The sequence below is a fragment of the Leptopilina heterotoma genome, unplaced genomic scaffold, assembly GCF_015476425.1.
Source record: "Leptopilina heterotoma isolate Lh14 unplaced genomic scaffold, ASM1547642v1 Lhet_68, whole genome shotgun sequence".
Lineage (NCBI taxonomy): Eukaryota > Metazoa > Arthropoda > Insecta > Hymenoptera > Figitidae > Leptopilina > Leptopilina heterotoma.
The window spans coordinates 3,932,227-3,960,219 of NW_025111157.1; the positions used below are offsets into that span (position 1 = coordinate 3,932,227).

Genomic DNA, 27,993 nt, shown 5'->3' on the forward strand with positions numbered 1-27,993 from the left:
CCAAGAATTTAATTCTTTTCAAAAATAAATATCAATTATTTAAAAAAAAAATTTAATATAATTCTTCGTCAGACTTCAATTATTTTCAATTTTTTAATGCGATTTTCCGATGGAATTTAATTTTTTTGAAGAAGTTTTAAAAAATTCTGAGAAATTTAATTATTATTTAAAAACATTTGAATAAAATTCTTCACAAGAAATTAATTAATTTCATAAATAATAATATTATTTTTTAATAATATTTTTTATTTTATATTATTTTTTTTTAAATTCAATTCTTTAAAAACTTTTTTAATGAAATTCGTTGCAAGAATTCAATTATTTTCATAACTAACAAAAGCTTACCGCAGAATTTCAATTATTTTTTATACAATTTTAAATAAAATGATAGAAAATTGCATTTATTCTTTAAATTTTTTTTTAAATTCGCCGAAAGAATTCAATTATTTTTAAAAAGTTCTTTCTTAAAATAATTGAAAAATTCAATTATTTCGAAAAATTTAAATGAATTCTTTTAAAAATTATATTATTTAAAAAACTTTGACAAAATGTTTTACAAGATTTAGTTAATAAAATTTTTTTATTGAATTCAATTATTTTCAATACAATTCTTCTTAAGAATTCAATTATTTTCGCAAATAATATTTTCTTTTATGGGAATTCAATTATTTAAAAAAAAATTTGAATACAATTCCTAGCAAGAAATCAATTATTTTCATAAATAATAAAATTTTTCTCGAGAATTCAATTATTTTAAAATATATTAATAAAATGCTTTTTAAATTTGAAAAATTATAATAAAGTTGACCATAGAATACAATTATTTTCGTAAAATATAAAATTCTTCGAAGCAATTAAATTATTTAAGAAATTTTAATAAAATTCTTCCCAAGAATTCAATTCTTATCAGAAGTAAACAATTTCACAGGAATTTTATGACGATTTTTTAACTTCCAAATTGAACGAAAGAAGTAAAATTAGTAATCTCTAAAAACGAAAATAATGGTTTTTGACGCTAACTTCAGGGACATTATTTTTAGAGATTGTAAATCGATTAATTAGGGCTATTTTGGTATTTTCTGATTAGTAAATTACAAACCTGTCTGACCCAGCAGTTAATAGATTAGCAATCATTCCTCTCATGGATTCCAAATGAGGACAGACATCACTCCAAGTACCTTCAAAAACAATTCGAACAAAGACTCTAATTTCTTCAGGCGGAAGAGTCGGCATAGGACTTTCTGTTATTGATTTCGAAATTGTACTCTCGGAAGTTACTGAAATAATTCTCGGTTTAGGTGGAGAAGTTGAGGTTTGCATCGCAGTTGTATCTGCCACCGTTAATTGCTGATCGATTGTTGTTTTAATTGGAGCTTCACTTGTTAATTTAGCATCCGTAAAGTCTACACTTGTTGTATTTATTTTTGACAATTCGCCATTAGTTGAAGTATCGACATCGGGGATATTTGTTGTACTATCGTAAACTACAGATTCCGTGGTGATTTTTTCGTTAGGAATCAAAGTAGTTAGTAGGGAACTTGTCGTTTCGTCGGGTTCAACTTCTAGAGTAGATGATTTATCCTCTGAAGTGGATCTCCCTTCAGAGGACTTATCAGTAGATGTGGCGAATTTATTCACTGTTGATTCACTTCTGTCTGTTATATCTTCAATTGTTGTTGACTCTTCTGAACTTTGGGTATCGATTTCGGAGATAGTTTCCGTTGTTCCGTCGCGAAGAATATAAGAGAGGGTTGATGATGACTCTTCGGTAGTTGATTTATCAGAGTCTGTAGATTTATCAGCGTTTGTAGATTTATCAGCGTTTGTAGATTTATCAGCATTTGTAGATTTATCAGCACTTGTGGATTTATCAGAATTTGTCACTTTCACGGAAAGAGTTGACTCGTTCGAATTTGATGATTCAAGAGTGTCGGTAGATTGATCGGACATTGTTGATTTACTGGAGTCGGGGAAAATATTAGAATGGGATTCTATTAATTTATTGGAAACTGTCGAGGATTTAGGATCTGTTGGTCTGTATGTGTTTGTGGTTGTACCGGGAATTGTTGATCTTTCAGAATCTCTATAAATGTCTTCTGTGGGGAGAGTGGTTTCCTTTAATCCTACAAATTCGTACTCGACTGTTGTTGTTTCGGGTAATTCCATCGAGGTTGAAATAACATTATTTACATGAACTTGTGACTTGTTGAGATTTGCCTCGATTGTCGAGAGAACGTTCGTTGCTTCGGTATTTGATATTTCTGGTTCCTTGAGATTAGATTCGGTAAAGTTGTGTGTTATTATTTTTTTATTCTCTACTTCTATTTTATTCGTTATTGGATGCTCCGTATAATTTTCTGTTGCATTTGTATTGTATAGGTTTAATTTCAAATTTTCCTCGCTGGATGGAGTGTTTACTTTTGTAGTCTCGACAGTTTCGGATGTTTCCACATTTTTCGGAGAATCGGAATTTGAATTTTTAGGACTTTCGGTTGATTTGTCTGTCACTTTTTCGGACTCTTTTTCGGAACCTTTTTCAGACCCTTTTTCGATAACTTTTTCTGTAGTATCTTGACTTTTCTGCAATATCTTGTTACTGTTGTCGGTAACATCTTTACTTTTGGTCGAATTAGCTTTTTGAGAATCTTTTTGAGAATTAGTTTCAGTGATTCCATTTTCGGTGAGATCAATTTTTTGTTCGTTGTCGATGACTGGCTTTGTGGGAGTTTTTGTTTCGAAGATTTCTTTTGTTTCGAAAGTAGATTTAATTGTGGATGGTGAAGGAGGATAAGATGGTGTTGTATTATCTTGGATACTGCCGGAGGATGTTGTTGAGAGTCCAAAATCACTAACGGTGGTATTGAGTTTTGTTGAGTTGCCTGACCTTTTGAAGTAGGTGGGTTTAAATTGCTGGATGCTGTTCTCAATAACAACGGAAGGTTCAGTTATAACTAACTTATCAGATCCTCGACGTCCAATCGTATTCTCGTAAGCCGATACTTCCTCGGTGGATTCTTCGAGTTTTTTTTCAAAGCCAGATGCTTTGTTTGCCTCCTCCGATTCATCGATTGTTTTCTTGATATTAGTCTTTAGATAAGGATAAGGTTTCACATCGACTTCTTTATCAAGATGAAATGATGGTCTCTTTGTCGCGGGATTTTCAATTATAGACGACTTTGTCGTGACAATTTTCGAGTCGATATTCTCCGGTATAAATTCATTTACCCCTGAGAAGGAGATTGTGCGGGCTCTTGGTGCAGGACTAACGTTTTCGTTCGTTTTTGCTAATTCGGACAAATTTCCGATTGACTCTTTTGTTTTGGTTGTTTCTTTTCTTGGTGTAAGTTCGATTGAGGAAGAATTTAAAGTTATTTTGGATAGGGATTCTGGGTTCTCTTTGAAGGAATTTGCATCTACTTTGGAAATTTCTAATTTTGTTGATGAGACAACGGATAGGTCATCTAAATTTGACGAAGGGATATCAATTTTAGAGGAATCGTCTGTTTTGAGGGAAAGAATGTCTACTTTTGATGAAGCTTTGTTTGTTTTTGCAATTTCTGTTTCTTTCGAAGTTTCCGTTTTTGATGGTATGACTTCTGTTTTGGTTGGAGATGGTTCGGGGTTTGTTGAAAAGACATCTATTTTTGATGGAGAAATGTCTAGTTTGAACAGAGGGATATCTGCTTTTGCGGAGATTTCTATTTTTGTCGACGGAAGTGGATTAGAAGATATATCAATTTTAAGTTTTTCGTTCTTTAAATCGACATCGTTAACCGAGTCACCACTGATATCGGCTTCAAGTTTTTTAGTAAAATTCTTCACACTCTCGTGTTTGTTCAATTTTTTATCGACGAAACTTTTGTCAGTGTTGATAAAACCTTTCTTCTCTTCAGCAGCTTGAACTATTCTCATTATCGGCGATCGAGTTATATTTTTCACAACTTCGACATCGTTTTTGGGACCAAATTCTATATCGATACTGTCATCACTCTCCGAAATGAGATTTGTTTCATTTTTAACTGTTTGCTTAAAATTTACGTTGGTGTCATTGACCAGAGAAAGGGAATCATCATCATTGGAACCATCTTCTTTTTCATCATTATCATCATCATCGTTTCTTTTTTCAATATCAAAATTCTCTAGGGATTCTTTTTTGTTTGATGATGATGATGATTGAGTGGTTGGTTCCTTGTGCTCATTGTCGTGTTCTTCAATTTCATAATCATCAGCGCCCTCGAATTCGGGTGTGGCAATATCAGACTTTTTATTATTGTGCCTAGTGCCTTCTTTATTAAAGGCTTCTAAAAATATTGATTTACTTTTGTTTCGTGGTGTTTTAGGAAGACTCTCTTCATCTGGAACAAGTTTTGAAGTCTTATCGCTGACATTGTTTTTCGACAGTTTTAATTTCAGGATTGGATCTGCTAAAGTTGTACGGTCCAAGGAATCAAAAGTTTTCAGTGATGGTTCCGTTTCTATTTTCTCCTCGTTGTTGTTGATGGACTCGTTGTTTGAGTCTTTTTGTTTTGATTTCTCATGAGTTGAGCTTCTCTCAATTTCATCATGAAAGTTTGTCGAGTTTGTGAAAATGGAGTCGTGTTTCTCATCATTTGAAATTTTTGTTCTGCTATCTTCTATAAACTTTCGTAAAACTGTTCGACTTCGTGTCGTAAGTTTTGACGGTTCTTCTGCTGATATTTTGGCAATTGATTCTGTTGTTTGAGTTAGTGCATCGTTGAAGAGCAGCAGAAAAATGACTGGAAAAGTAAACAAAAAGAAAATTAGAAAAATTAAATTAAGCAACACAATAGCAAATTTATTTTCAAAAAAATATTAATATTTGCTAATAATAATATTTTTTGGAAATATTTTTTTTTAATGAAAAGAATAGTGAGAAAATGAAAATCATTGCCTGTGTATTTGCATAGAAAAAAGAACATATGATTTTAATAGCAAATAGGATAATTCACGTTGTTGAAAAACTAGTTATTAGAATTATCCGTACCGGTGATTTCATTATTCATGAGAGATTTGAAGAACTCAACTGCACAGGATTTTGTCTCAAAGTTTTTAAACGTCATAAATGACTGTAAAATCGACCTCGGAATTATACGAAAAGACTCAGAATCTCCACCTAAGCTGATTCCGTGTTTAAAGAGGCTTTTAAAAATTCATGAAATGCAAATGGTCCGAATATATCAAAAGGAAAATAGTTACCTTACTGTTCATTTGGAAAAATAATCTTGCGTTTGAAAAAAAAAATGCTTTTAAAAATTGTACTGAGAATATGGTAATAAAAAAAACTGCGGTTCATAAAAAAAAAATTTAAAACTTATATTTAAAATGTTAAAGAGTATATGCTACTTGTTCGTAAATTTAAATTTTCAAATACGGATGGAAAAATCTTTGACAAAAAATATAGGTAATTATATATACATTATTTCGAAATATTCGTGTTGAATTATCGCCTCATCATTCTGCTTTGATAGTTTGTTGGAAATAAAAAAAAAGGAAAAATATAAAAAAAAAATGCGAGACAAAGAGAATTCGACCTGCATATTTTATTGTCGCTTTTATTCTATACTGTCAGAACAAAAGGTGCACTGGGTCTGACAAATACACTAGAACTGAGTTATCTTGCACTTTAACATTGTACGGCAAATATGCTAACAGTATTTTCAATTCTTCGTTTGCACTGAAGCGTTAATGATTAAAAGATTTTCAATTTGATTCTCTCTTTTAATAAATATATTTTTTAGTAACTTTTTTAGTTATTTTTTTGATATTTTCTTTTAGATATTTTTAAAGATATTTTTAAAAATATTATTTCAGATATTTTTTTAGCTATTTTTTGTTAATTTCAGATATTTTTTTAGCTATTTTTTGCTTATTATTTCAGATATTTTTTAAAGTTATTTTTTGATTTTCCAGATATTTTTTCTTTGTCTCTGAAAATTTATAACAGGGGAATTTATGTAGTTTTACTTTCAAATTTAGTTTATATACTTTGTTCGGTATAGCCTTGTATTTCCTAATGTATAAAAGTTTCTGAAATGTCAGAAATAAGTTTCATAAAACTTTACCTGTCCATACTTGTGATGTAAGTCTTGTTCTTTTTCGAAACATCTCTCAACATTCGTTTTGATCTCCTCGCAGTTCTGTAACAGAAAAATAAAAAAATTCATTTAATGAGGGTTTTTCTTTTCGAAATATTTTATTTTTTGAAAATTAAAAATAGAAATTTATAACTGTGGGTATCGATTGTTTATTATTTTATAAGTATACTTTAAATTTATAATTTTATAATTAATAGAGTGTTTGGGAAAAATGTTTTTTTGTTTTACGTGAATTGTTGATTTTTCTTTTTTGTCGATCGGCGTAAAATATAATTTTCTTTAGAAGCGTTGTTGTTGATTGAGCCTTTGACCTATTTAAAGGATCTAATTAAATACTCATTTTACCTGCGCTTTAAAAGTTTGCAATAAGGGAATTGAAATTTCCTTCTTTCTAGGCATAACAATGAAAAAAAAGTTTATGAAATATGCTGTAAATATTTTTTTACAGTCTCCTCTCATGTTAATTTTTTCTTTTTTTATTTTGTCCTTTTGCGTCCTTTAAAAAAATGCTTTTCGGTATTAAATGGAAATTATTTTTTCATGCATGATTAATTTTTGATAAATACATTTTTTGATAAAATTTAAAAAAGTGTTAAATAAAAAAATATAGTAAAGTTATTTTCTTTTTTTTTAATTTCGAAAGAGGCAATGAGCAAAATTATACATTGAAATAATTTGAAAATATAATCAATAATCGATATTATACAATTGGTTTAAGAGAGAATTTCTAATTACGCGAGAGAGATGATGATGATGAATAAATATTTGAAATATGAAAAATTTACTCTTGAAATTTTATTAAGTTTAGTTCCACTCGATAAAATAAGTTATATCCTTCCAATTGGTGCGCGCAAGTGACGCAATTCAATCTCTTTTGCCGCGAATGCTGAAAATTAATTTCCTGTTTATGCTCATAGATATAGAACTTGAATGCGGAGTGTTCAATGTGCACAGTACTGGACATACAGTGCTGCAATAGAAAGCAAATATATTCTCTCGGTTCGTGTACGTATATATATACACTGTAAAATTGAAAGTGGTTCAGTTAAAGTAGTGACTGCTTTCTCCTTTTGTTTAGGCAATATATCTTCCTCAATTTTAGCTTCGGGCTTTAGTTATTCTCTTGGGATGAAAAATTTCTTATACACACTTCTCTTGTTGTGCAGTACTTTTCAAAAGAATGTAAATCATCTTCTTTTGTTTCAAGAGAAGATGTGAAGATTGTTTTTTGGAAATAATATTTTCGAAATTTTGAAAAATTTAATTTTTTTCTTCTCTTCAAGTATTTATGCTCCTAAAGTGCTGAATATTGAAATGAACGAAATTTATTTATTTCTTCCAATTAAAATTTTATTGTAATAGTATTGGATCACTTGTTCAAAATATTTCAGTTATACTTTGATTTTTATCACAGAATTTCTAAGGATATCAAATTGAGACAAAAAAATGTATCAAAACATTGCTTGAAGCAACGTTTTGATATGTTTTTTGTCTTAATTTGATATCCTTAGAAATTTTGTGATTGTAATCAGTAATTGTTGAAAATATTTCTTTCATTTGAACTTTCCTACTAACTGGAAAATTCTGAAAAATCAAGTTTTTGAAATTTTTCAATTCTGTTGTTTTAAAATAATTGAATTTTTATAAATAAATAATTGAAAATTTTTTATATAATTGAAATTTCTTTACATTCTATTAAAAATAATTAACATCTTTTAAAGAATTTTATTTAAATTTTTCAAAAATAATCAAGGGAAGTTAGTGACCGTAATTATAATTTTATTTTTAACAATTTCTTTGCAATATATTCAATTATTTACATAAATTCATAAGAATTTACATAAATTTACATAAATTACAAGAATTCAATAATTTTCTTAAATTTCCATAAAATTCTAAAAAACAATTCAATTATTTTCAAAAGCAATAAAATTTTTCGCAGAAATTCAATTATGTTTAAAAATTTTTTTAAATTCTCCTCAAAATTTCAATTATCTTTATAAATAATTAAACTGTTCTCCACAATTCAATTATTTTCAAAAATTCCAATAAAATTCTACGTAAACATTTAATTATTTTCTTAAATATGTAATAACATTTTTTGGAAGGATTCAATTACTTTTATAAACAGTAAAATTCTCTGCAGAAATTGAATTATAGTATCAATGCATTTTAATAAAATTGAATTAATCAAATTTTCAATTATAATTATAAACAGACAAGATTATTTTAAAAAATTTAAAAAATTCTTTGTTTAATTCAATTATTTTCCAAATTTTTAATTAAAATTATTTAAAAAACGTTATTTTCAAAAAATTGAAAGAAAATTGTCAAAAGAATTTAATTAATCATAAAAACTCTAATAAAAATGTTGTAAGCCATTTTGTAGATTTATTTATGTTTGAACTTTTTTTAAAAATAGTTGCGGCGTATGTTAGTTCTGAATATTATTTTTCTAAAAATTATAGTTTCAAATAATGATAATTTCAATTGTGTAAAAAATTATTATTGTACAATTAGTCATAAGTGGAAATAGTTGAGAGATAAAAGTAACTGAATTTTTTCTAATCTTTAATTTTAGGTTTATTTTAGTATTAGGTTTATTAGTTTATATTAGATTTAGCTTTTTTTATTATTTTTTTATGTCTCTAAAGTTCGAAACGTTCAAATGAACGAAAATTATTTATTTCTTTTTCAAATTTAAATTACAATAATATTATATTAGCAATAATATTCCGGCACGCTTTAAAAATTAATTTACATATTTTCAAAATGTTTTAAGTACGTTTTGTATTTTAAATGCTGTCGTTAATTTTTGGAAATATTAAAACTTTTTTTATTCAGTTTTAATTTCCTTTTATTATTTATCTATTTAATTAATTAGATTTAAATTTATTTCACTTGTCTTATTACATATAGTAAATATTAGAGGAGTTTCGCATCTATTTAATTATTTTTAATTAAAAAATTTTTTAAATTAAAAAAATGTTTATTTGTTTAATTATTTTTTATTTAATGCGTTGTTCTCAAATGATGTTCGCTTATTAACAACAAATAAGAATGAGGAAATTGATTTCAGAGAAAAAAAGAGTAATTTATGTCTTGCGTTCACATTTCAATATTGCACTTGTAATAATCGTCTGAAGAGGTGAAGGTAGATGCTCAAAGTAGTTGTGTGCTATATTTGAAAGGTTGGTGTTATTGCAACTGCTTTGTATCATGTCTTACAAAAGGTATTACTCTTTAAAGTCATCATACGGCAATTGTCAGTACAATAGCAACAGCGACAAGGAGGTCATTCCGAAGATTTGTTAATGAAATTACTGCGAGTAAAGGAGTCTGAAGAATAGAGAGGTTGGTCTCAGTCGAAAATTATTCATCATTTGCACCTCTCTTAGTGAAGCAATTTTTATTTCGCCTCGGTTATATTTTTAAATTCTCTGCTTGAAAAAATCACCATAAAAAAATTAATTAAAATCGCTAATTATTAATTTAATCCTTATTTAGATTTATTTAATTTAATTTAAATTAATTTGATTTAATTTGATTTAATTTGATTTAATTTGATTTAATTTGTCCTTTCCTTTAATTGATTTAATTTGATTCATTTCGATTTAATTTGATTTAGTTATGTTTAATTTAATTTGATTTGATTTGATCCAATTTAATTTAATTACTCCTTAATTAATAATTAATTAAAAAATTACTTATCGAGGAAATTCGTTTGAATTAATTTAAAGGCAATATTTGGCATTTTATCTCGAAAATTAGTAAAATAATAAAAGTAACAAACGTTTGCTGCAGTAGTTTCGAAGATAGATTTCCAATATTAAAGCATCACTCTGCCATTCAATTCGAAATTGTTTACTTTCCACTTCAATGTTTTTCGAAGGGAGAAACTATTTTTTTTTGTTTATTAATCGTTTCAATATAAGAAACGTTTGGTAGAAATTTTAATATTTAAAATAGAATTTTTTTTTCCATTGACAAAAGGCAAATATTTTTTTTCATCCTTTGAATGTCAAACATCAATTGATATGGAATAAATAAAAATGTATATTTCGGGTAAAAAAAATTACATTCCTGTATCGATTGTTTTTGAATACGGGGTTTTTAAAAAAAAGAACAAAAGGTCTGAATTTAATAAAGTGATGTATGTACAACTTTTGTAATGCACTTTGCGTTATTAAAATCTATTTGCTTCGCATCTGTATTGTAGATATTATAATTATAAATTGAAAGAGAAATTAAATTTTCTCATTTATTTTAATTTGAGAACCTTGTTCTAAATTTAGTATATTAAATATCTATAGAGGTTGAATAATTGTTTGAATAATTGAGTTGAAAATTCCCTTGACAAAAGTGAATTTTATATATCATATATATATATATATATATATATTATAAATGTGACCCTCTGTAATCAATTTTTATTTCAATGTTATTGCGAAATAATTATATTTGACATTTTGATAATTAGTTTAAAAGAATATATTAAATAATTTATGTTTATTCTTTGACATTTAATATGGAGAAAGAGACTGGCTTTAGAATGTTCGTCAACGGCTTGTTATAAATTTTATAACATTCACGTTCCTTTCGATATGTATAAAGTCTATAGAGAAAGACAATAGATTGTGTATAGATGTATATATGTATACCTTCCGGGCAATTCGTGATACGAGATGAGATTGCTGCCACTATGCAGTCATATTTTAAGTTCACCAGAAGACAATAGTGCAAAAGTTTTTCTTAACGGTATATACTTCAACATAACAATAAATTGCTGATTAACGAGCATTTGGATTTGAAATTCTCTTCATTGTATTGGTATCGATTTAACATTTGGTTGTACGTTGTACTCATTTGGATATATGACTATAAAGTATTTCAATTTGTATTATTTTTAGTACATGAACAATAGAGCGTTGGTGGAGTTTACACGATTTTTATGTTCAACGATTAAAAAAAATGAAAATTATAGGGAAAATAAGAACGAAGAAAATTGTAGTTTTTACTGGAAAATAATTATAATAGACTTTTTTGAAAAATGTTTTCATATAAAAGATTATTAAAATTTGACTAGGGTAAATGCGGGTATAGTCGGACTGTACTAGTAGTCGGACACTTTCTTGTTTTTTGGCAAATAAATAATAATGCATTGTGATAATTACTTTAACAAATATACTGGACGAATGTGTAAAGTTTATATTTTATGAAAATAGTGTTATTTTACAAAATAATTAAACAAGAAATATTTTATTTAATGCTTTAAAAATCATGGTGTCCGACTATAGATACAACCATTTTCGAGTAGCGCGATGAGTGGCACAAAGTTTTGTTGATAATTAATCATAAATATTAAAACTTATAGGGTTTAAATATTATATTAATAACTTCTAATATGCTTTAATTCCATTTTCCAGCAGATAGCAATTAAAAAATTATCTGTTTTACTTTATAAATCCAAAATATCTGACAGATGTCCGACTATAGAAACAAGGGAAAAAAGTGTCCGACTACTAAAGCATTCGTAATTTTTCTTTAAAATGTTTATATTTTATTAAATACTCAAGTATTTGTAGCAAATTTACATGATTTTTAATCCTGAAGAACTCCTTTAATTGATAATGTGCTTATAAACACAATAGATATTTGTTATTTTAAGAAAAAAAGCATAATATAAGATCGTATCCTTAAGTGTCCGACTACTAGTGCATTTACCCTATAGGAAAAATAATTTTTTTTTCTCTAAATCGCTTTGATTTTTAATTCTCAAACTTTGGGTTTTAAACAGACAAAAAATAATAAGCAGTTTTTTTATTTTCTTATTTCATATCAAATATAATTTAAAAATTGATATTTTTATTCAAAAGTACTAATTTTATCCAAACTAATATTTATTTATTTATTTTAATAAGAAATATAGAGGCTAATAGTTAAAATAGGGAAAAATAACTTTCCTAAAGATTCGACCGTTCAAATAAACGATGATGTTTTTTTAATACTTTGTTAAATTTTGTAAATTTTTGAAAAATTTTGAACTTTTAAATGAAGGAAATATTTTTCTGTGCTCCAATATTTTTCAAAATTATTAAACTGAATTGAAAAATATTGAAATTGAATATTTATTCAGTTAAAAATTAACTTTTTAATTATAAATTCAAATTAAACGAAGAAACAAAAATATTGACGATAATGTTCGAAACTTCAGGCACATAAAAATATGTAAAATTATAAGTTACGTTAAGTAAAAAACTGTCTACTTTCTGCAAACTTTGGAAAAATTTTAGTTTTTTGTATAACTTGTAAAAGTGTTTTATGCTACATATTTTCTCAGAGTGGATAATAAATTTTACTAGCTTGAAAGTATATATTTTTTTTTTTATTAATTTTTATGAAAATTTACTTTGGATATTATAAAATTTACTTTGGAAATAACGATTTTTAATAGCAAAGTTTACTATTTCCACAGTTGATTTTTATATAAAAATTTTTTAATTATGATCCTAAAGTTTTGAACGTTCAAATGAACGAAATTTATTTTTTTCTTCTTCAAATTAAATTTTTATTATAATATTTTGTGTCACTACGAATAAAATTAATTATAAAGTTTCTCAATATAAAATTAAAGTTTCTAATTTTTATTGCAATCAGCAATTTATGAAAATATTTTTAATAAAAAGTATTTCGTTCATTTGAACGTTCAAAACTTGTGGATCGTTTTTAATTTTCTTCGAATGTAGAAAATTTGTTACGAGTTTTTATTTTATTACGAGTTGTTATCAAAAATTATTATTTCCAGAGTAAATTTTACTATTTCTATAAAGTAAATTTTTATAATTTTTATAAATTTTTTTTTTCAAAAATAGTAAAAGTTATTCTGAAAATAAAGATTTTTAATAGCAAATTTTACTATTTCTACAATTAATTTCGATATAAAAATTTTTTAAATTTTCTTCAATAGAGGTACAATTTATTGTCAAAAATTATTATTTCCAGAGTAAATCTTATTACTTCTAAAGTAAATTTTTCTAATATTTGTAAAGAAATTAACATAAAAATTAGTAAAGGTTATTCTGAAAATAACAATTTTTTATAGTAAATTCTACTATTTTTAGAGAAAATTTTACCAAGTCCGAAGAAAATTTTACTAACTTTTACTAAAATTTACTTTGAATTTAGTAAAATTCATGGAATTTTAAAACAAAAATAGAGTTCTAGCAGTAATTTATTTTACATAATTCGAAATTTAGAAGAAATGTAGAATACAGAAAAAGAAAAAAAAATAATAATTTACTAAAAAAATTGAAAAAGTATTTTGATCCCTAAAATTATAATACAGAAATTTGAAAAATGAGTTATAAAAAATTGTATAATTTTTATTTATAAATTATCATTAACAGTTTTATAAAAATTATTATTTAATATTGATTAACAGAAATAATTTTTTATAATAATTCTAATATAAAGTTTTTTCTTTTATTGTTTCAGGTGAGTTGAGAAACTAGTTTCCTGTCGATTTTATTGCGTGAGTAAATAAATATTGAAATTATAATTTTCAATTGTAGGTTAAATATAATTATCAAAGAAATAATTAAAAATTTTTTATTTTTAATTAAAATTATTATTAATTAATTAATTAATTATAATTAATATTAATTAATTATAATTATTTATATTTATAATTATAATTTATAATTTATAAATATCAAATTTGAATTTATAATTTATTTCTTTCGATACGTCATCCAATATTATTGTCATAAATTTTGAATTTGTAGAAAAATTAAATATAATTTCGTTTATTTGAAAGGTTAACATTTTAGGGGTATAATATAATTATTAACAAAATTAATTTACAAAAATTAGTTTTGATTCAGTATATTTATTAGTTCATAGTATATTTATAGTATTCAGTTATTTTTGAAAATATTTAAACAAAAAAACAATTTACTTTACAATTTTTTCTTGAACGATTTTTACTTTTATTTTCATTTCAATATTTTTTCCTTTAATAATTTTTACTTCAATAATGTTTACAAATTTCGTTCATTTGAATGTTGAAAATTTTATAGTGAAATTAAATTGCAAAGAAGTTATAAAAATATCGTCGTGGTTCATTTGATGTTTTGTTGAGAGAACATTTTTATGTTAGTTCATAGTGGAGTTTAGTGTTGAGGAGTTTTATGAATTAAGTGAACTGCGATTTTATCTGAGATTATATTAAACACCGTATTTGAGCTGTCAAGTGTACATACACATATGTGCGTCTACGAATTCTATTATATAATTGTATCTATGTTTGATTATGCAGAAACTTTGAAACATCGCACTTTATGAAACAATTTTCCACATGATTAAAATTAGCATATATCATAAAGAGAATATTAAAGCAAACACGTTGGAAGAGCGTATAAGAAAATTTTCGAAAAACGAAGGTCATATAGAGAATTTTAGTACAAGGTTTTTTTTTTACTTCTCTTTTTCCTCTTTTTTTGCTTTTTGTCGTCTATATGTAGAGTAGAAGTTGAAGCATTTACGAGTGGAGCCGAGATATATATTATGTACACTCGTAAAAATGAAAAGAAGGAGCGCATGTTCTCGCACCTGGTTAACATTTTAGCTCTGAAGTTGAAGGAAAACATGCCGTCATCTTCCCGGTAATGTGGTTTTATTAATATTTAAAATTCTATTCAATTTTCGCTGAGGTTCCGCACAATGTGCCTCTTTTTCGCTATATGGAGAGAAAAAAAAATTTGAAGAGGGAATAAAAAAATGGTGTGTTTCCTACAATGTGAGCTTCTCTCTCTCTCTCTCTCTCTCTCTCTCTCTCTCTCTCTCTCTCTCGATCTCTTTTTTTTTCTCTGGTATATTTTCTATATCTATTACTCCTTTATATTTTTTATCTTCATTTATTAAAAAGCAATTTATCTCCCTTGACAGTGGTTTTAGTTTTCCTATGGGTATTATCCCTTATTTGACTTTTATCATTTTTATTATTCTTCTTATATTCCTTTGTGTGTGTTATTTTAAGAGATTATTTTTTTATGATATTTATTTTTTAATTCTCGAATGAATTTTATCTCTTGATTTTATTTGAAATTCTTTTAAATTTTAATCTTCTCTGAAAAAAAATTATATAAAAAATTGGCACAATTTACTGTGCTTTTTTATTAATAATTTAAAGAAAATAATAATATTTCTAGTTCGTATATTTAAAATAATACACCTTGCATACTTGATGTGCATGAAATATATGGAAAAAGGGGGGAAAATTTTGCACGTATGCAAAAAAAATCTAATCGTTTCATTTCCCGGAATGCAAATGTAGAAAATATCGTTGTTTTTTGCATTTTTATATTTAATTTAGTTCATTGGTAAATTTTTAAACAAACTGGCTTCGTACTCATCTACTAAAACTTTTTTTACGATTTGCTACTATAATATTTGAATACTTTTTTTTAGATTTGTGAAAAATTAAATAGATTAAATAAAATTATTTAATATTTTATATTCCCTAATATAAATATTTTTATAAATTTCCGACTGTAATAAAAAAAGCAAAGAAAATAAAACCTTCCGAATTTTTATATTTTTATTATATGGCCCAATATTATTTATAGTTAAAAAATTGATTTAAAAAAAAATAAATAAATTCGTTTATCTGAGCATTTAAGAAATTCTACGACATAAAAAACGGATTAGATTTTCCATTTTGTGGGATTTAAAATTGCCCTTTTGTGAATTCCGTTAACATATGCAGAAAATGAAACTCAATTAACTCCAAATGTCGGAGCTGGGGGTTTGATTATCTACAAATGCCAGACCTGTACGAATTAGAGAACTAAACTTCCAGCTGAACCTTTGAAATAAACTTTGACTAGAGCGCGTGAGAAATTGCCAACTCCCTTATAATGATAATAATAATAATTATTTTATATAATAACTTGAAGAAATTTTGTTCTTTTCGAAACACAGTAAAACGTGAGGTGTTAAAATAACACCAGAATGGATTAAAATAATCTGCAACAGTTTAATTCCTCTAGGATTAAATTAACACCAGAAAGGATTAAAATAATTTATTTTGGCGTTATTTTTAACTATGAATGAAATTTCACTTTAAATAAAACACAAAAGTCAACGATTTGTAAAAATTCAACAAATTTTGCTTCTCCAGGGAGAATAGTAAGTTAGTAAGTCAGTTACTAACTTACTAACTAACTTAGTAACATAGTTACTAAATTCAATTGTGTTCAAAAGTTTAAAAAAATTTTCGTCAAAATTTCAATCCTCTTTATAAATAATAAAATTCTTCTCTGATATTCAATTATTTTACAAAATTTTAATCAAATTCTTGTCAAAATTTTAAATATTTTCAAAAGTTTTCTAAAATTCAATGATTTTCAATATCTACTATTTCAATAAAATTTTCCAAAAGAATTCCATTATTAAAAAAAATTTGAATAAAATTCTACGCAAATATTCAATTATTTTTATAAATAATAAAAAATTTTACAGGAATTCAATTATTTACAAATTTTTTTATAAATTTCTTTACAATAATTCAATTATTTTGATAAATAATGAAAATTTAACAGGAATTCAATTAATTTTATAAATAATAAAATTCTTTTAGGAATTCAATTATTTTCATAAACAATAAAACTCATTGCAGAATTTCAATTATTTTTAATGTCTAAATTTCAATTTATTATTTTCAAAAGTTTTTTAAAATTCAATGATTTTCAATATCTATTATTTCAATAAAATTTTCCAAAAGAATTCCATTATTAAAAAAAATTTGAATAAAATTTTACAGAAACATTCAATTATTTTCATAAATAACAAAAATTTTTACACGAATTCAATTAATTACAAATTTTTTTTATAAATTTCTTCGCAATAATTCAATTATTTTCATAAATAATAACATTTTTACAGGGATTCAATTATTTTTATAAATAATAAAATTCTTTTAGGAATTCAATTATTTTCATAAATAATAAAACTCATTGCAGAATTTCAATTATTTTTAATGCAATTTTAATCGAATTCCTCGAAAAATGTAATTATTCCTCAAAATTTTATTAAAATTCGTCCAAAGAATTTAAGGATTTAAAAAATTTGTTGATAACATTTTTTATTAGAATTTAATTTCCAGAAACATGAAATTAATAAATTACTTATTTTTCTATTTAAATAATTGAATTCTCGTAGAATTTACTAATAAAAATGGTTTTGAAAATGAATTTCAGTTAAAATTTCAGATTTTAATTAAATATTAAAAGCATTATAACGTGAATTTTTAGAAATAATTAAATTTTGAAAAAGTTTCAAATTAAAATCATTGAAATTCTTAATTTTTCATATTTTTGACAAACAATTCTGTAGAATTAATTCTTTTTAAAAGTTTAATAGGATTTTTTATTAAAATTATTTCAAGTTTCCATTTTTCAATATATATTTAATTGCAGAATTTCCGAATAATTGAAATTTTGTAAAATTCAATTGTAAACGAATTAGTTTGAAAATTCTTAAAGAACTTTTTTAAAAATTATTAAAAATAATGGATTTATTGAAGAATTTTAGTTAAAAAAAAATAGAAAAAAAATTTAATTTTAGAAAAGTTACAAATTATTGCAGAAATTAAATTATTTTCAAGAGTAATAAAATTCTTAAGGATTCAATTATTTTTACTAATAATAAAACTCATCGTAGAGTTTCAATTAGTTTCTATACAATTATAATTGAATTCCTTGAAAAAAGTAATTATGTTCATGCAAGTTTTAATAAAATTCGACAAAAAGAATTTAATTATTTATAAATTTTTTTAATAAAATTCCTTATGAGAATTGAATTTTGAGAAACATTCAATTATTCAATAAATTATTTACTTTTGTATTTAAATAATTAAATTCTTGTAGAATTTTCTAATAAAAATTGATTTTCATTTCATAAAAAAGAATTTCAGTTAAAATTTTAGATTAAAATTGAATATTAAAAGCAATATAGCGTGAATTTTTAGAAATAATTGAATTTTGAAATTAATTTTTTTGAAAAAGTTTAATTGAATTTTCTTTTATATTATTTGAAGTTTTTCTTTTCTAATATGCATTCAATTAAAGAATTTAGGAATAATTGAAATTTCGTAAAATTGAGTATTGTAAACAAATGGATTTGAAAATTGCCAAAGAACTTTTTCGAAAATTATTAGAAATAATTGATATAAAGTAAAATTGTAGTCAAAATTTTTTGAAAATAATAATTGAATTGAAATAATGAAAATAATTTTGAAGAAGTATAATATTCTTATAATATAAAATAATGATTTTATTACTCGGTCATTTTTAATTATTATAAAAGATGAAGAAATCGATGACTCCGAGTCGAAGACTCGGAGTTGTCGATATCTTTATGTTTTATAGTTATAACAAAATTTAATGAACTAAAATTTCATTCATTGTAAAAAATAACACTAAAATTGATTATTTTAATCTTTTTCGGTGTTAATTTAATCTGCAACACTTTTTAATACCTCACGATTTACTGTGAATAAATTTTATTTTTTTAAATTTGAGATTTACAGTCAGATTTATAATGAGGAAAGAAAGAATAATCTTTCTCTAAAAGTGTAATAGTAAATGCGATTGTGAGGAGTAAATTGGGTAACGGTAAAAATGCAAAGTCGTTCGCGTAAATTATTTCTTAAAAATAATTTAAAGAATATTACAAGAATATTTCTTGTGGGAATAATGCGAGAAACAAACTCGCAAACTTGTGTTTTTTTTATGACGTCTGTAAAGGAATAATTTGAGATGGGAAAAGACATCCCCTCTACCAGCAGTTTTATATTCTTTTAGTTTCATCGCAGTTAGTAAAGTAACGACGCGTGACAACCTGTTCTTCTCTAAAGTCAGATATGGCAGCAGCTCGACTATAATGTTGTTTGAGCATAATGTTGCCGGATACGGTATAAATGCACGTCAGTAGTATGCTCCACTAACTGAAGTCTCTACTCCTCTCGTGTATATCTATATGTATCCCAGTCATAAAACTTGGAGGACCGTTTACTCAAGTATAAGAAGAAGACAAGACTCGGCGACACTCTTTTATGCACTTCTCCCAGAGAGTAACGTTACTCACGGAAAAATTGTGTCACATTTTTTAAATTTACTGCTATATATGACTTGTGAACAGCATTCACGAATACAATCAAAACTGAATTACATCAAGATTGTATAATCTCAAAGAATTCATAAGAGAATAAGCAATAAATGTTTAGGTAATCATAAATACAACTCTACATTCATCTAAAATTAGTGGAAAAATAGTGAAAATTTCACTATTTTTCGAAATTTTATCATTTATTCAAGGCTTGAAACAATGAAAGTATTTAAAAATACGGACTTTACGAACCAAAAATAAAAAATTAGGGACCATTTCCAGACCAAAAAAAATATTACCACTCCGAGTCAAATAAGAGAAAATTTTACTTAAAACTAGGATAAAATAAATTTTTCATAATAATTAAAGATGACCGAGCAATAAAATCATTTACTTTATAGATTTAGTAAAATTTATGAAAACTTGAAAACAATATTAGCGCTCAAACAAAAAGTTTGGTTCAAAATTTATAAGAATTGCAGACTATGAAAAAAGATATAAAAAATATCAATAATCAATAGGAAAAAAAAATTCAATCAAAAAAGTGTATAGATGAGAAAAGTTTGGAATTTAAATGTCAAGATTATGTTTTTGGACTTTTTTTAAATTCTTGAACATTTACCACAGAATATTTTCATCTCTTAATTAAAAACGACTGGAAAGTTTTTCTTGATTTTATTTCATATTCTTGTCTGGAAGGAGAAGAAGAAGAAGAGGAATATTAAAATTATTCCTTAGAAATTCTTTTATATATACGAAGATGATTAACATTTTTTGATAATAAAAATTTTAATTACTTTTACGTAAAACGTGTAAGAAAAGTGGTAAAGAGCCACTGATTAATTTATTCTGATATGTTGATATTCAAATTAGTGGATAATTTCTCATCCTTGTTTGTAATAGGTTCCATAGAGATTTACAACAATACGTGATAATAAATATAATCCTCTTCATTTCATGTGCCGGATACGTGAAAAAAAGCACACATATATAACGATCAAGGAAAATGAATGAGCGTATAAATTGATATTAGCGCAGCTATCGAATAAAATTAAACCGAAAAGTTTGGTAATTTTGTTACGCGAAATTATTAATTTATTAAAAGATTTTTGTTAGCAATAAATAATAAATAATGTTCTGTTAGTTTTATAATTATAATATTCATTAGTAGATAAAATTAGATAAATCATTAGCGAAAAAATATTTATCCGAATGAAAATTAATTAAAATTTTATTGAACTTGTATATTAATTTGGAAAGGAAAAAAAATTATTGTTCGATATAATGTTTAATATATGTGTGTGTCATAAAATTTTCTTTTTTATTAAAACACTTTCACGATTTTATGGGTAAAAAACAATATATAAATAATTTGAGAATATGAGTTTAATGGATATTGGAGCCATGAGGGAGATAATTAAAGTCTAGTAATCACGTTTGATTAATAATGCTCGAGGCACTTAAGCGGTCAGGTATCCCTCCAACCAGCTCGAAGTACTAATAAGGGAAACATTTCAAGTTTATTTAACACCCATATAGTTTCATTTTTCCTACAAATAACATTTTCAGACTTTAAGCTCATCATCGTTTTCTTAACTAATAGCAATTTTTTTTCGAATTAAAAATTCATTAAAAAGATTTTAATATTTCATGGAGACTGTTCTGCGGAAACAAAGTTCATTCTTAGAAATGAACTTTTGTTTCAAAAAAAAAAAAAACTTTCTTTTTTGTTACTTTTTTTTCTGTATTTGTTTAAAAAGAAGAAAAATAACTTCTTAGTTGATGAATTATTGAAAAAAATTGTTTTTCTTTGACATTAATGAATACATGTGTACTACAGGAAATTTAATGATTCTTATTGTGATTCGTGACCATATATAGACGGGAGCTTAATTATATTCAATAGGTCAAGTCACACGTGGCAAATTATGATGACTATAAATGCGTAGAAAACTTGAGAAATAAAAATTGAATATAATCTTCAAATACACACTCACACACGATTGCGCTTTGAATCAAGGTGCACAATTAAACGTGCCCAGACTGAAGTTGGTAGATGAATCAATAATCAATGTAACTCCATTAATTGAGTTAGGATACCATTCCGAGAGCATGTAATAACCCGAGCTTTCCCTAATTTAGATCTTCTCTCTTTATCTATATTTATACGTTAGTCTATGATTCAATTTTGATGAATTTTTGTTATTAAATCATTTTTCCATTTCATTTTTTCAAAAGGAAGAAAAAATAATTAAACTGATTATTGGGGTTTTTTTGTACTCTAAAAACAAATTTATTTGATTAAATGTTCACACAGATTTTCTAAGGATATCAAATTGAGACGAAAAACGAATCAAAATTTTGGGAAATCAGGGAACGCAGGTAAAAGTTAGGGAAAGTAGAATTGGGCAGGGAAATCAGGGAAAAGTGAGAGATTTTTATTAAAAGTACTGGAAAAAATTAATTGTTTAGAATTTATAAGAAAATTCTGAATTTTTGTGTCTTTTTGTTTGCCTTATAAACTATGAAATTATCACGAATTCTAAAAAACAGCCTTAAATTTTTTTTTTATTTCTGACAATAATTTACTTTAAATAACTTAATTCTATTGAAGAACTGCCATAAACTTATAATTAGTTTCAATTTTAAAAATTTTAACGCAATTCTTTGAAAGAAATCAACTATTTTTATAAATATCAAAATTCTTTCCAGAAATTCCATTATTTTAAAATTTTTTTAAAAATTTTCTCGTCAACATTTCAATTATCTTTACAAATAGCAAAATATTCTTCGCCTAAATTCAATTATATTCAAGAATTTTTTTCAAATTTATTGTAAAATTCAATTATATTAAGAAATTTTGATCAAATTCATTGTAAAATTCAATTATTTTCAAAAATATACATCACAAGAATTCAATTATTTTCGAAAATAATAAAATTCTTCGCGAGAATTTAATTATTTTCAAAAAAATCTAAAAGAAATTCTCGTCAACATTTCTTCGCCTGAATTCAATTATATTCAAGAATTTTTATCAAATTTTTAGTAAAATTCAATTATATTCAGAAATTTTGATCAAATTAATTGTAAAATTTAATTATTTTCAAAAAATCTAAAAAAAATTGTCGTAAGTGTTTCAATTATCTTTATAAATAAATAGCAAAATTCTTCGACAAAATTAAATTATATTCAGCAATTTTTATCAAATTCATTGTAAAATTCAATTATTTTCAAAAATAATAAAATTCTTTACGAGAATTCAATTATTTTCAAGAAAATCTAAAGAAAATTCTCGTCAACATTTCAATTATCAAATAGCAAAATTCGTCGACTAAATTCAATTATATTCAAGAATTTTTATCAAATTTTTAGTAAAATTCAATTATATTCAGAAATTTTTATCAAATTACTTGTAAAATTCAATTATTTTCAAAAAATCTAAAAAAAATTGTCGTTAACATTTCAATTATCTTTATAAATGAAAAGCAAAATTCTTTGAAAAAGTTCAATTAGTTTCAGGAATTTTTATAAAATTCATTGCAAAATTCAATTATTTTCATAAATACCTATATTTTTCATCACAAGAATTCAATTATTTTCAAAAATTTTAATAAAATTCATTGTAAAATTTTAATTTTTTTCAAAAATTTTTCTTAATTCAACGATTTTTAATATTCTACTATTTTAATAAAATTTCCCACTTACTAAACACAAATTTTGATATTTTACGCAAACATTCAATTATTAACAAAAAAAAATTTCACAGGAATTCAATATTTTCACAAATAATAAAACTCGTCGTAGAATTTCAATTATTTTTAATATAATTTTAACCGAATTCCTCGCAAAATATAATTATTCTTAACATTTTTTTTAAATTAGTCAAAGGAATTCAATTTTTTATACAATTCTTTATGAGAATTCAATTTTTAAGAAACATTCAATTATTCAATAAATTATTTATTTTCTCATTTAAATAATTGAATTCTCGTAGAACTTTGTAATAAAAAATTGATTTAAAAATTAATTTGAGTTAAAGTTTTAGAAAATAATTGAATTTTGGAGAAATTACGAATAATTGCAATTTTTATAAATAATTGTATTTTGTAAAGTTTCAAATTAAAATTTTTGAAAATCTGAATGTTTCATACTTTCAATTAATAATTCTCATTTTGCGAGTGAATTAGAATATTCTTTAATATAATAAAAATATAATAATAATAATAATTATAATTAATAAATAAATTAATTAATTAATTTTAATTAATTTTTTATTAATTAATTAATTATAATTATAATTATAATTTTAATATTCAAAATTCAAAATTTTGCCTGGAAATGAGGGAAAAGTCAGGGAAAAACAAAATTGATTCAAGTAAATATTTATTTGATAATAGTCAGAAAATCGGTTATTTGAATCAAATAAATTTTTTTTCGGAGTAACTATTGTTAATTTTTATATAAAAATTTGTTTAATTTTCTTGGAAGTAGAATTTGTTATCAAAATTTATTTCCGGAATAAATTTTACTTCTCGTGGAGTAAATTTTTTTTTAATTTTTATATACACAGAAATTTAGTTCGCATTTAGTAAAATTCATAAAACTTCGAAAAAAAGAAAAGGGCGAAAAGTGGATCAAATTTTGGAGTTTGGGGTTGTTGATAATTTTTTTTTCTTGTTGATGCAAGTTTAGAATGTGCAACTAGAAATATAATTTATGTAATCAATATATTTTCGCTCCAGAATATGTAAAATGTGGATTATCTTTGAATTATACTTTAGTAGAGAATAAGCCGAGATTCACAAGATCTATATAACTATCAATTATTCCAGAAACGTCATGCGGCTACTATGATAAGATAAGCCGAACCGAATAATAAAATATACACTTTTGTGATGATGCCTCCGATTTTCCTCATTCGCTATTCTACTCGTCCGTGTGATTTATAAATTCTATCAATTAATTTCCCTTATCGCTTCTAAATCCACTATTTATTGGGTACTTATCGAAAATTCCAAATAAGTCATAGAATGAAAATTATAACTAATGCTATTTTTCAGAATGTAAATAAAAAATTCTACTCATCAAATTTGAAATATACAGGGAAATCAGAGAATTCAGGGAAAAGTCAAGGAAAGTAGAATTGGTCAGGAAAATCAGGGAAATGTCAGGGATTTTTATTAAAAGTATAGGAAAAAAAAAATTTTTAGAATTCATAAGAAAATATTCTGAATTAGTAAACTGTAAACATTTCTCCAAATTCAGATTTAGTAAAATTTTAATTTAGAAAAACTTTAATAGTACAGTAATTAAAATTCTATTGAAGATTTAATTTCGTTAAATTCGAATTAGATTAAATTTGAATTAAAATTTCGAATTTCAACTTTAAACTGATTTAATTTGAAACTGAAATGATTTTTTAAAAGTAAGAGTTTGACACAATTTTATAGCAGAATTGAAATAGAATTTTTATACAAAATAATTTGCAATATTTATAAATTGGAATTTTATGCATAAAAAACACAACTAGGTATAAATAGGTGTGAATGATTTATGAATGAACGGAATGGAATAGTCAATAACCGGAAGTATCTTCATTCAATCATGTGTCCATTGCACGCGTCTATGTGAGTTCCGGATATTATTTGTGTCATTGGAATAATTGCATTGTCTCGTTAACAAAGAGCTATGCATACCAGTAGAAAACTCGCTTTGTTTAATTGACCTGACATAATGCTAAACATTTCCTTTTCACTTTTTATTTAAAGAAAAAATTCCTTTTTTTTCAATTCTCTTCTTTCGCGTTGTTTATATATTCACAAAAGTTTTGAACAAATTTCTACCAATAAATGATATTAAGAAAATGAGAACAATATTGTTTGAATTTATTTTCCAATAATATTTTTTTTGGTAAAATTATCGTTTGATTATTATTATCATCAAAAAAATAATATTATATTTGTATGTTTATTAATAATATCTAATTTTAAATTTATTTATCAAATTTAAAATTTATTTAGATTCAAAATAAAGTTTTGTTCAGTATATGAGAAATTTCTTTCGAGAAAACGAGTTGTGCGTGTATCGGGAAAGAAAACTGAGTCGACAACAGGTGATTTAATTCCACCACAAAGTCAATTTGACACCGGATGGAAATCTTGGTTATTTTATAAGAAAAGAAACAACTACTGCAGTTACATAAGAAGAGGCACAAAAAAAACTACTATCACGTTTTATCCATTAAATATAATATTAGCACAATGTTTGCAATTGAAAATTTTTTCCTAGATTCGTAAAAAGTTATTATTGCTAAACAAATAGAAAGAATTCACAGACTCACAAGAAAGAATGAGGCTGAAGTCTGCAATTTTTTTCAAAACTAAAAAAAGAAATTTTCTCAAGTTAAGTTTATATCTAATTTTTCTAGTATAAATTTTTTCTTGTTAAAAAAACCCGAATTGTTGAAAAACAATTTGGTCAGCTGAAAATTTAAAGTGCTAAGAAAAGAAAAAAGCGCCTCTTAGATTGGAAAGAAGAGAAATGAGATTTTTTGCTGACATCGATCTGACAAAGTGACATAAACAAAATTAAAGGGCGCAGTAATAGAACACATCATGATTGTTCGAGAAGGTATGGCAAGGCCGAACATCGTCATTGGATAATTGGACATTCGTACTTGTTCTCCTACTTGTATGAATCTGCTCTAAAGCCTCTAACATTGCTAGTCTCGTGATGCAAAATGCGCTTCATAGAATAATGGGCTCGTACTGATTTGAACTTAAATGGACCCAACAACAATGCGTTTAAAGAATCAAAAAATCAAACCACCAAGTCTGTCATGATTGCCTGCGATTTTCATTTATCACAATGCAAAACTATGCACTCTATGCAAATTAAATATTATTTTAAGATAAGGTCTGTTAATTGAAAATTCTCTCAAATTTCAATACCTATGCAGGGTTGCCACAAAAATTTAATGACTCTTCCCTGATTTGCGCAGACTAAAAAATTTTGACTTGTTTTATAAATAAATATTTAATCATAGTTTTTTTATTCACGGAGAGTTTAATTATTTAATTTAAAAAGGACAGGGACACTGAAGTCTATAAAAAAATATTTGGCCGAAAAAATACACTAATTATAGAAAGTTGTAATAATGCGCAAGTTTTACTGCTTTTGTACGTTTTTTATAATTAGTTATTCTTCTACTCCGCTTATATTCTTCTAGTGTATTTTAATTATAGAGGAACCTATCTTTATAATTGAATTAATCTTCTCGGGGAGCTTTTATGTTTTAAGAGTACCAAAAGATTTCACGAGAGACAAAAAAAAAATAGGAGAGGAAGGAAAATTTTTGCGTCCGTGGTTAAGAGAATTCCGTTATCTAAATTTTATACTTTTGATAATATGAAGAGAGGAGATGAAAAGTTCTTCTTTCAAATCTACCTGAACACTACATAAAACTTATTCAAAAATTTATATTATGTAGAAGATGGATATATTGCTCTTTTGCTGCTATATATGTAGTCTTTATGATCTTATTTTGCATTTTTCAAGTCCCTTTTACATCTCATCTCTAAAAGTAAATAACACACATCCGGGGAAAAAATGGAAAAAGAGATTTTCAATCTTGTTTGCTCTTTATTGACAATTTCAATTTTTTCACGACTCATTTCGTTGTCGGTTTTTATTTTTAGAGACATAGTTTAAAATTGGCTTTTAAATTTATGTGATTGTTTTTTTTTCTTGGAATATGATTCTTATTTTGCAATTATAGTAAACTGGGATTTAATTATATATACAGTAAAACGTGAGGTGTTAAAATAACACCAAAATGGATTAAAATAATCTGCAACAGTTTAATCTCTCTAGGATTAAATTAACACCAGAAAGGATTAAAATAATCTATTTTGGTGTTATTTTTAACTTTGAATGAAATTTTACTTTAAATAAAACATCAAAGTTAACGATTTGTAAAAATTCAACGAATTTCGCTTCTCCAGGGAGAATAGTAAGTCAGTAAGTCAGTTACTAACTTACTAACTAACTTAGTAACATAGTTACTAAATTCAATTGTGTTTAAAAATTAAAAAAAATTCTCGTCAAAATTTCAATCCTCTTTATAAATAATAAAATTCTTCTCTGATATTAAATTATTTTACAAAATTTTAATCAAATTCTTGTCAAAATTTCAATTATTTTCAAAAGTTTTCTAAAATTCAATGATTTTCAATATGTATCTACTATTTCAATAAAATTTTCCAAAAGAATTCCATTATTAAAAAAAATTTTAATAAAATTCTACGCAAATATTCAATTATTTTCATAAATAATAAAAATTTTTACAGGAATTCAATTAATTACAAATTTTTTTTATAAATTTCTTCGCAATAATTCAATTATTTTCGTAAATAGGGTAAGTGCGTCAATTGCTGCGGGTGCTTCAGTTTCTGCGGCATTTTAATAATTTAAGTGAATACATTTGTTCAGGGCACAAATAATTTTGAAATTTTTTTTAAAAATTACTTAACGATGTAAGTTTTAAAATAGATATAGGAAGTATATACCAAAACTTAATATTTATGTATTTTATTTTAATTAAAAGTTGACAACTAAGACTGGTTACAATAGACTATCTATTTTGAAAAAGAGCAAGAAAAAATTATGAAAATGAAAGAAAAAATGAAGATTATGGAGGAAAAACTAAAGA

At 24.8% G+C, this 27,993-nt stretch overlaps 1 protein-coding gene and 1 long non-coding RNA gene across 2 annotated transcripts in view; one reads left to right on the forward strand and one right to left on the reverse strand.

Annotated features, from left to right (window-relative positions):
* Nucleotides 1-27,993, forward strand: part of LOC122510404 — a 74,948-nt gene that overhangs the window by 19,244 nt on the left and 27,711 nt on the right. The gene's annotated exons all lie outside the window — the stretch shown is intronic.
* LOC122510401 overlaps nucleotides 1-27,993 on the reverse strand; it is a 72,029-nt gene that overhangs the window by 14,689 nt on the left and 29,347 nt on the right. Inside the window, exons 2-3 of the mRNA XM_043625020.1 lie at nucleotides 6,084-6,158; nucleotides 1,100-4,757 (exon numbers count right to left, since the gene is read on the reverse strand). Of these exons, the coding sequence (XP_043480955.1) occupies nucleotides 1,100-4,757; nucleotides 6,084-6,126 (3,701 nt within the window). The 5' untranslated portion in view covers nucleotides 6,127-6,158. The remainder of the gene's footprint in view (nucleotides 1-1,099; nucleotides 4,758-6,083; nucleotides 6,159-27,993) is intronic.